Consider the following 9612-nt stretch of genomic DNA (forward strand, 5'->3'; position numbering starts at 1 on the left):
TGGTAATTGTTCGTATAGATATGTTACCAACTAGTGCATTACAGCAGGATTTATAACTAAGGAAAATAGGTTTAGTTTTAAAAGCACAGGTTTGTATATGAAACAGTTTGTTAAGTATAATGTTATTTAACTTTTAGATTATAATTAAGAATTAAAAAATGTGCTACGTCAATTGTTTAATATACTTTTAACACGTTTTAAACTACTTTACTTGACATATAATTACGTCAGTAAAAGTCTTGCATATTTGTGGTTCACGCAAGCAAGGAACAGAACTTTTTCACTTGAATAAATATATAGTCAAATAAGGGCAGGAAATGTTTAAATAAAACGTTAAAAAATATTATGGGTATTAATCAATATAATATTTTAAAAATTAATATATGGTTTCATGCGCATGTTTTAATTATTAGGACTTACAACGATTACCATTTCCTTTCATAGATATTGCAATGGCATTTTAAATATACAACAAGCACATTGCAAAACGATGAGATAATGTATGCAATAAATTTATACACACGTTACTATAATAAAAAAATGCACACATTTAAAAAACTAGCTTAAGAAATGTGCTCTTCCGGTCTTTAAAAACCCGCGAGTGTTAAAACAATGTAACTTTTACATGGCAACGGCAATTCGCCAACGCGATATCTTGAATTAGAATTGACGTCACTTATAGCGATGTCTACTAACTAGGGACAACGATGCGTTTTGTTAATTTGCTAAGCTAAAAGCATGTGCGTGTTAAAAGTATATAACCACTTGCAATAGAGTGCGTGGTGTAGTAACGTATTTACTTGTGCTTGAATGCGTTTAGTTAGTAACCATTGGTATTACAATTTTTAACTTATTTTTATACAGACAGATTCGTAAACGTTTTAAATTAGTTATAAGTTTTATATTTGAATTTTTATCAACGATGTCTTTTCCGAAACCCGACTACATTCAAAATTTTATTGACGACAAAATAAGAAAAGACAAAAAACAAATTGACAAAGCTGCACTGATTGACGATGATGAACTTTCGCCGTAAGTTTAACAAGTGTAAAAAACGATTTGATGATTAATTATCTTGTTTTTATAGAACTCAGTAGAAATGTGTTCTATGTAATATAAGAAAAAATAGAAATTTTTTGATTTAAAAGACAAATGTTTGTGGTGCATAAGCCTATGTGCATATTAACCTAAGTTTTAGTTTTATATTTGGCAGAACAAACGAGTACAACAACGGCGAGTATAGTAACAACATACCAAGCAAAAACAACTTGGCAATAAGGCCTAACGGGCACAAGGCTGGTTCTTCTTCTTCATTTTCCGAGTCCGACGACGCCGCAGCGAGAAGTCGAGGTTACCACTCTGGCACTGAACTTGATAAAATTCACCGAAGTGGTCGCCATAAAAGCCTTGCCAGCGACGCCGATAATGAAACCGATGACAGCCAGGAGATTTCTAAAAGGCGAGCGACAAGTTCGCCTAGTAATGCACGTCGTAAAAACAAGACTGATTGCACGCCGCTTTTTCTTGATAGAGGGGAAAATAATGCAGCGTACGGAGGTACGGAATCCGTTGAATTAAACTGCTCTGAGTCACTTGCCTCTTACAGTCCTAAGTTACAAGAAGGAATACTCCAAGCAGGCTCGAGTCAATCAACGGACAAACAAAAATTAACAAAACAGAGCGGGAGTCGGAAAAAGAAGGGACGTTCGGATAATCACGAGGGTCACAATCACGGAAAGAAACATAATCACGACCACAATCATGCCCACGATCACAATCACGGAGATCACGAGAATTGCTATGACGACCACAGTAAGTATTTTTTTTTAAACTTTTATTTTAATTTACTTAAAATTAGATAAGTAAACAAAGTCCATATGTGGGGTTCGCATTCACTCAACCCGCGTCATTTTGCACCCGGCAAATTATAAATACATTTTGATGTGTAATGTAAAGGGCTTAACATATATAACATAGGATAATGTTTTCACTCGTCACTTTTTTTAAAAACGATTTCACCACAGCGGAAAAGCTGGTTTCTTAAAATTGAATCGGAAAACCGAAATAATACGAAATGCTATAGGAAGCAAAAGTTTACGGAAAAATACTCTATAATATAAACTGCTACAAAATTACTTCTTAAAAGTATCATGTTACAACTATGCTAAAATAAACAGCACATATACTGGTTAATTTAGCGGTAATGGCGACATTTTAAATTTAATATTTTGATTTTACGATAATTTTTTCTAGGTTCTGGTAGTTCGTATTTATCGGAAGGCGAATCAGAACATTGCCACGACTCGAGCGACGAACGTACAGAAAAAGACCAAAAAAATCGGGAAAAGGCCATGAAAAAATTAATGATTGCAACAGCTTTAAGCTTTTTGTTTATGGTCGGGGAAGTAGTGGGTAAGTTTAAACGATTTTAACACAGCAAAAAAGATTGTTTACCATAGTTTAAACCTCTCGTTTTACTATGAAATTAAAATCATATTTTCTAACCGCAGTAATTCACGCTTCGCAGTAAAATTATTCAACAATTTTTCCGTTTAATTAAAATGTGAGGAGTCACTCATAAGTGAAATTTAATAAATGTGGTTATGCTCCTAAATTTCTATGCGGTTTTTGACGCATGACGCTGCGCACGGGGTTCAGTGTCGTGTGCAAAAGTGTCCCATTATTAGTTTAGATGTTATTACGAAACGACTCCGCCTAAAGCAATAAATAAACAAATTAAAAAGCTTGTTAACTTGTCGACACTATTTAATTGACGACAGATCCCTTTTAAGTTTTTAAATTGTTAAACTTGTATTTACAAAAATACAAATTTCACAATTCGATAAAATTCAAATTTTTTTTGCTACCTATTTTATTAACAATTAAAAAAATATATATTTGTTAACTAATACATGTGCCTGAATAAATTTATGATTTTCCTTATACTATATAAATTAATATTAGCCAAACGCAACGATTATTTCGGTTGTATAATGTTGCATAATATACCAAACACGAAAATACCGAACATTAATAATTAAAATATTACGTAAATATTGAAAATTTTGCAACAAATTCGTAGGCTTATCAGAACGCAATCTCAAATGTTTAATATCCGCTTACCAATTTTAGAAAAATTATAACATTTTAAAAATTGCTAAATCTCAATTTAAAATAATAAACTTTGTTTTTTTGGTTGTAGGTGGTTATTTTGCGAACAGTTTGGCTATAATGACTGATGCTAGTCATCTCTTAACGGATGTCAGTAGTTTTCTGATCAGCATAATTGCATTAAAAATGGCTGCGCGCCCTATCTCCAAGAAAATGACCTTCGGTTGGCACAGAGCAGGTAAAATAAACATTTGAATATTTATAATAACTTTTTTAAGAGTTAAGTTAAAAAAATAATATGGCATTGTACAAAAACAGCACAAAAGCTGATAGATTTTTTCGTATCAATATTTTGTAAACCCAATTACTTTTTTAAATTTATTTCATTAAACATCAAAGATTTAAAAAATAAAAATTCTTTTTAAATAAATAGGAAGTAAAAGTTATTTCTTTTAAATCTTTAGATCACAAATTTTTTAATAAAGAAATTATGGGTTGGGCTTAACAATGTTGTTACTCAGATGATTAAATTAATATTTTATTTGTAGAGGTTATCGGGGCTTTGATCAGTGTAATGGCAATATGGGTTGTGACCGGTGTATTGGTTTATCTAGCTGTGATGAGGTTGATTCATAAAGATTATGAAGTAGATGGAAGAACAATGTTAATAACTGCATCACTAGCGGTTGGATTTAATATAATGTAAGTGTAAAACAAATTAAAAATCTAATTTTCAAAAATATATGATTTTAAATTTTACGGGAAAAATTTTAATTTCTTGGTTTTAACTTTTTTTAAATTTTTTTAGTATGGGGCTTGTTCTTCACGAGCATCACGGACATGCACATGGTCATTCCCATGGCAACGGATCACACAATCACGATCATGATCAGGAATCAGGAACTGGTTCTAATCACGATGGTAAGATTAGTTTTTAAAATATGTTATACAATTTTAAAGTTTTAAACTAAAAAGAAATGTTGACATTTACAACCACAATGATTATGACTCATATAAAAGTGGTTTCTGATTAAAACCTATAATTTAGACAGACATTTTTAATGGTTTTACGCATTTTGACTTAAAGTCACGCTTAAATTGGTAAACACAAACTTGTGTTAAAGGTTAAATAAATTTTCTGTTGAAATATAAAAGTGGTAAAGCGTCACGTTAACTGGAATCAACCTTTTTTATTTAAGGTCCTACAGGAAACGTAAACGTCAGAGCAGCCTTTATTCACGTTGTTGGAGATTTGTTGCAAAGTCTTGGCGTACTAACCGCTGCATTTATTATTTATTTCAAGGTAAAAACGGAATATCTTAAATGAAACATTAATAAGTACCTTTTATATAAAAAAAATGTTTTATTTTAAAAACAAGTTAAAATTTAAATGATTTGTTTTTTTTTAGCCCGAGTACAAGATTGCTGATCCAATTTGTACATTTCTTTTCTCCATCTTTGTACTTATAACAACTATAACTATTCTCAGAGACACTGTTATTATAATCATGGAAGGTAAATGACCAAAGATTATTATTACATTGACTATTATTTTGTTACCTTTAGTTTTTAAATCTATTGCGTGTAATGTTTTTTTAATTTCGAGGTGCTTGAGTTTTAACTTAAATGTTCTGTTTTGGTTAGGTTCGCCAATTGGAATTGAGTACAATGATGTAAAGGAGAAGTTATTAGAAATAGACGGAGTGATGGCAGTCCACGATCTCCGTATTTGGTCATTAACTTTAAATCAAACTGTTATGTCAGCTCATTTAGCAATTGGTAAGTTGAATAAATTATAAATACATAAAGATTTTTTTTATATAAAAAATATATAAAATCAGCTTGCAAGGACGGAAATAAATTGTATTTTAATTCTTATATAAGGTATATAAGGTGCTAACTTTTGCATATTTGCTTTATGATTTTTTACAGATAAAAGTACAGAGACTCACGATATTTTAAAGCGTGCAACCCGAAAGTTAAAAGCTTTGTACGACTTCCATTCACTCACCTTACAAATCGAATATTATTCAAACGATATGGACGACTGTAAAAAGTGTCAACCAGCGTAAAAACATGTTTCTTAAAGTTTGCCTCAAAGAGGTTTTACGATTAACGTCATTTGGTATAATGTACCAACTACCTTACCAAAAGTTTACCTGGTATGGCATCTGCAAAACGTTTCTTTTTAGGCCAAGGCGCTATGTATAAAATGGTTTTATTAACGTACTGCACTATAGTACATTTGTGTTAATCTGAAAAAAAGTTTATTTTCAAATATGCTAGGCAAGCCTACTTTGTAAGTAGTTATGAAGGTATGGCATTTGTTTTTTAAAACATTTTTTTTGATGTTAAATTATAAAATATTTATATATTGTCTTTTCTGTTGTCTTGGTTATTTATTTTAATATTTAATGTTGGCGCACACGCGAACTTTACTGTATTTGTTTTAAAACTTGTAGTACATTTATATTGATCTTTTTAATATAGACCCAATATCGTTAAACTTACTTTTATAGAATTTTCTATCTGCAATTTAGAATTAAATGTGCTATATACTTGATTTGGTCTTTTTTTACTTGTTTAAGCATCGCTTAGATTTCATCAGTGCGCTGCATATATTTTAATAATCTGCACGTGCAATAAATACAAATTAAAATGCTGTAATTCTGCATTTTTGCTAAAGGGTCGTTTGGATAGAAATGAAACAAGAAAGGTTTAACATGAGATATACAACGGGCTTTAAGTTGATAAAAAAATGGACGTAAGCTAAAAAGACTTTACATTCTCAGTTTTATAATAAATTTAAAATTTTTAAGAAAAATTAAAGTTGATAAGTTGACATTCTATTTGTTTTAAACTTTAAGAACCCATTTTTTTTAGTTAAATTTTTGTAAAAACCCTGTTAAAAATATCAACATTACAATACTTCCACATCAAAAATGATATTAGTTTACATAAATACATCAAATTTAATTTTGAGAGATCGATATCAAACTTGTTCAAGCCACTTTAACTTGAACTCATGTAACTAAGTTAAAAACTCTGTTCATCCAAACAACTCAATCGTTTTCAAACTTAGCACATTATATGATAAACTCCTTGTTAAAATATACAACTACCACAAGATTTTAAAACGAATAAAAATATTTTGTTGATTTACAAATTTACTTGACCGATGACTTATATTAATTCAAAGTACTTAGTTTAGGTATCAGTTTAAACCAACCATTAGCAAACTTTGCCTGTGAACACAATTTTACCAAAGCAAATTTACAACGACTTTAACATGACTTGTTATGTAAGACCATTTAAGGTGTAAATGTACAAAAAAATACTCAAATATATATTTTAAAGAACTTGAACGCGCAAAAATTGTCAATCAATGATTTTAACAACGTTGATTATGCAATCACTAACCTTAATTAAGCACCAATTCAATATCCTGTTTAAAATCAAATAACTAAATATTACCAAATAAAAAACAAACAAAAACATGCTTTTAACTTGAACATTTAATGTGTGCCATCTGGTTTTAAGAGTAGTTTGTGGTTTTTGATTACCATTACCATTCCAATGTCAACCGCAATTTAATATAGTACAGAACGATATTTGCTAAATTGTTTTAAAGTACTTGTGATACGTGTATAATGTGCGTACTCGTTTTTTTATGGTATTAATTTTTACAAATTAGTTTTTTTGGGGATAAATAAATATTTTATATGGTTAATAACAGACAAACCGGTAAATTAAATGTCAACTGAAATAGGTAAAAGCCTAAAAATCGATATTGCAAGGTCGCCCGTTCTGACTTCGAAAACAGATGATTATCCTCAATATGATGACGTTTTTTTAAAAAGATACGGAAAGGAAAAGTTCACCAAAATGATGAAAAATCAATCTTTAAGAAAACCTATAAAAACAAAGTAAGTATACAAATATATTAAAAAAGATTATTATAATTAAGATATACTTAAGAGAACAAATTTTGTTGTCAGAAGCGTTTTTGCACCTGTAGAAAGAAAAGAAAGAGAAATGGAAAACGGTAACATTTAATAAATTTAATCTGTTAAGGTTATTGTTCTTTAGAAGTAAAAAAAATATTGGTATTAACGCTTAATATGTTGTAGACACTACCTACGAAGATAAAAGTAAACCATCAAAATGTGGATGCAGAAGTTTAATACAGAATAAAACACATCAGACTGGCCTCAAAGAAAATCTACTCCAAGATAAAGGTTTTCTAGTTTATGAGTTAATCGAGATTGTTTTTTATGAAAAATATTTTTATGTGTGTTTAGGATCTCTAGATAATACAACAATGAAGTCTAGGCTGCCAAAGAACGACACAGGCTTGCCCAAATCACGCGGTTCGTTTTTTCTTTCTCAGATGCTTGATGAAGAAGAAGAAAAGTGTTTTACTCGAGATACTTACACGAGTATATCTATACCTCCCTCCAGAGACGATACTTTATCTTTAAAACAATTTACCAACCAACAAAGTAAGGGCGAAAGATCAAAAATCCGGTTGTTTAAAGACAACTCTACACAATTCGAACAAAAATATGTGGTCGAAGTAAAACGAACTGAACCTAGGGAATTATGGCCAAGCTGGCATACACCAAACTCGAAACCTGTGCAAACTGAAAGTGAAAATTCCATTGTTGAAAATAACCCAACGCTTATAAAAATGGATGCAGCCGTAAATACATTTCCGCCACCTCTACCACCCCGATTGCCGAACCCGACTTCACTTAGTAAGTGTAATGTGACATGTAATTTTACAATATCTTTTACTAAAAAATAGCTCCACTAAAAAACATTTATTATTAACATATGTTTGGTTTTAGAAAATCAATTTGAAAATCAAATTCAAAATACAGTTGCTACACAAAAAGATGCTGAATTAAGCATTAAGGCTTCTCCGTCTATAAACAACAATAATGACAGTTTTCGAACAGGATATGTTGTTACGGCTGGTAATAACCATGATTTCTACATTCATAAAAATAAAGTGATTTGCAATCAATGTCACTCAAGTAAGTATTCAATTGACCATGAAAAGCTGTGCACAATAAACAGTGAAACATCAAAACAACTTCTAACAGCGGAGAGCACGAGGCCAAGTAAACATAACATTTTTAAGCGGCAAAAACAGCGAAAGTCTTACAAACAAAAACCCAAAAATTGCAACAAAGTTGTACATGTCTGTTGTTGCAACAATGAAATTAAAAACAAAAATCACCAATACATTTACAAACTAAGGTGTAAAAAAGAAGCTTTTAATACACAAGAACAAAACAATGTTTTCTATACATACAAAGATTCAAATGTACCATTAGCATTAAGCTCTGTATGCAGTTCTTCGACATCTTCAGATACGTCACTTAACTTACTCGAGAGCAGTAATGAAGAAAATTCAAATACGGAAGACTTTGTTGCCGGACAATTTTTAGAAATACAAAGTGCAAAACAAATTTTACCCAATATCAACAACAGTATCCATGCAACAAAATTCAAAACAAGCTGCCAATCTAAAAGTGAAGTTTATACAAACCAAAAGCATAGCAATGTGATGTTGAAAAAACTTCTAACCCCAGCAATAAAAGAAAAAGAAAGCAACCAAAACCCAAGATTGCAAACCTCGCACACACAAAGACCTCACACAGGATATTTAAATATGAAACAAGACTCTTTAAATCCTAAAAATGATCTTAGGCGATATAGTTTTGAAGATATAACTGCCAAAGACATAGTCGGATATGATAATCGAGATGTTAGACGGGCTAAGGAAGCTAGTTCAGTCTCAGGGCAGCAAAAAAATAGATCGACTAGTGGAGAAAAAGATTACATAGAAAGCAAGTTTCAAAACCAATGCAGCATTCAACAATCTGCAGCTAGTTCAAACGGAACAAAACAAAGCTCACTTGGAACTGGAAAAAGTTCTGGTCTTTGGACTGGCAAGTCGTCATTACCAACCTTGGTCCGAGGCGATGAATGTTCCGATTTTGTTGCTAGCACATCATCAGTTAGTTTTAATTTTGCCTCAAGGTGGCGTCATAAATTAAGAAGTAGATTTTCAAAGACTCCTGAAAAAACAACTTCCCTAAAATGCAAAGAAATTCAAAGTCCTGAGCGACCAATTAAAATTCCTGAGCTGCCTGAAAGCCAACCTAAGTTTGATCAAAAGGAACAAGAAATCAATAAGTAATTGTTTTCGTACTAAACAAATAATGCCTATATATATTTAATTTTTTGTTTATTTAAACTTTTATCATACCCATTTTTATAAGGAAAACAATGTCTAATCAACACGATAATAGTACTGATGAAAAACATTGTGCTTATAGGCGATCATACCAATTTAAATGCATGGGAGAAAGACTGAACAATAACAAGAGTCCAACCAAAGGTGTGTTTAAATATAAAAAGATAATTAGAAGTCAAGAAACCTTAACATTAATATCTTTCTAGAATTAGAAACAGCAGAAAAATTATACC

The 9612-nt window shown here is 30.9% G+C and overlaps 1 protein-coding gene across 2 annotated transcripts; it reads left to right on the plus strand.

Annotated features, from left to right (window-relative positions):
* Nucleotides 1-871: 871 nt before the first annotated feature.
* Nucleotides 872-5769, plus strand: LOC145741550 (proton-coupled zinc antiporter SLC30A2-like). Of its 2 annotated transcripts, none has more exons than XM_082559149.1 (10): nucleotides 872-1032; nucleotides 1199-1812; nucleotides 2254-2412; nucleotides 3203-3349; nucleotides 3660-3813; nucleotides 3920-4032; nucleotides 4311-4414; nucleotides 4521-4626; nucleotides 4756-4890; nucleotides 5044-5769. In XM_082559149.1, the coding sequence occupies exons 1-10, from the start codon at nucleotides 923-925 to the stop codon at nucleotides 5181-5183; spliced, it is 1782 nt and encodes a 593-aa protein (XP_082415275.1). In that variant the 5' UTR covers nucleotides 872-922; the 3' UTR covers nucleotides 5184-5769. The 2 variants fall into 2 exon arrangements, with proteins under 2 accessions (XP_082415275.1, XP_082415277.1); XM_082559151.1 differs by having other exon boundaries at nucleotides 1214-1812.
* Nucleotides 5770-9612: the final 3843 nt, after the last annotated feature.

Source organism: Corella eumyota, chromosome 2, assembly GCF_963082875.1.
Source record: "Corella eumyota chromosome 2, kaCorEumy4.1, whole genome shotgun sequence".
Lineage (NCBI taxonomy): Eukaryota > Metazoa > Chordata > Ascidiacea > Phlebobranchia > Corellidae > Corella > Corella eumyota.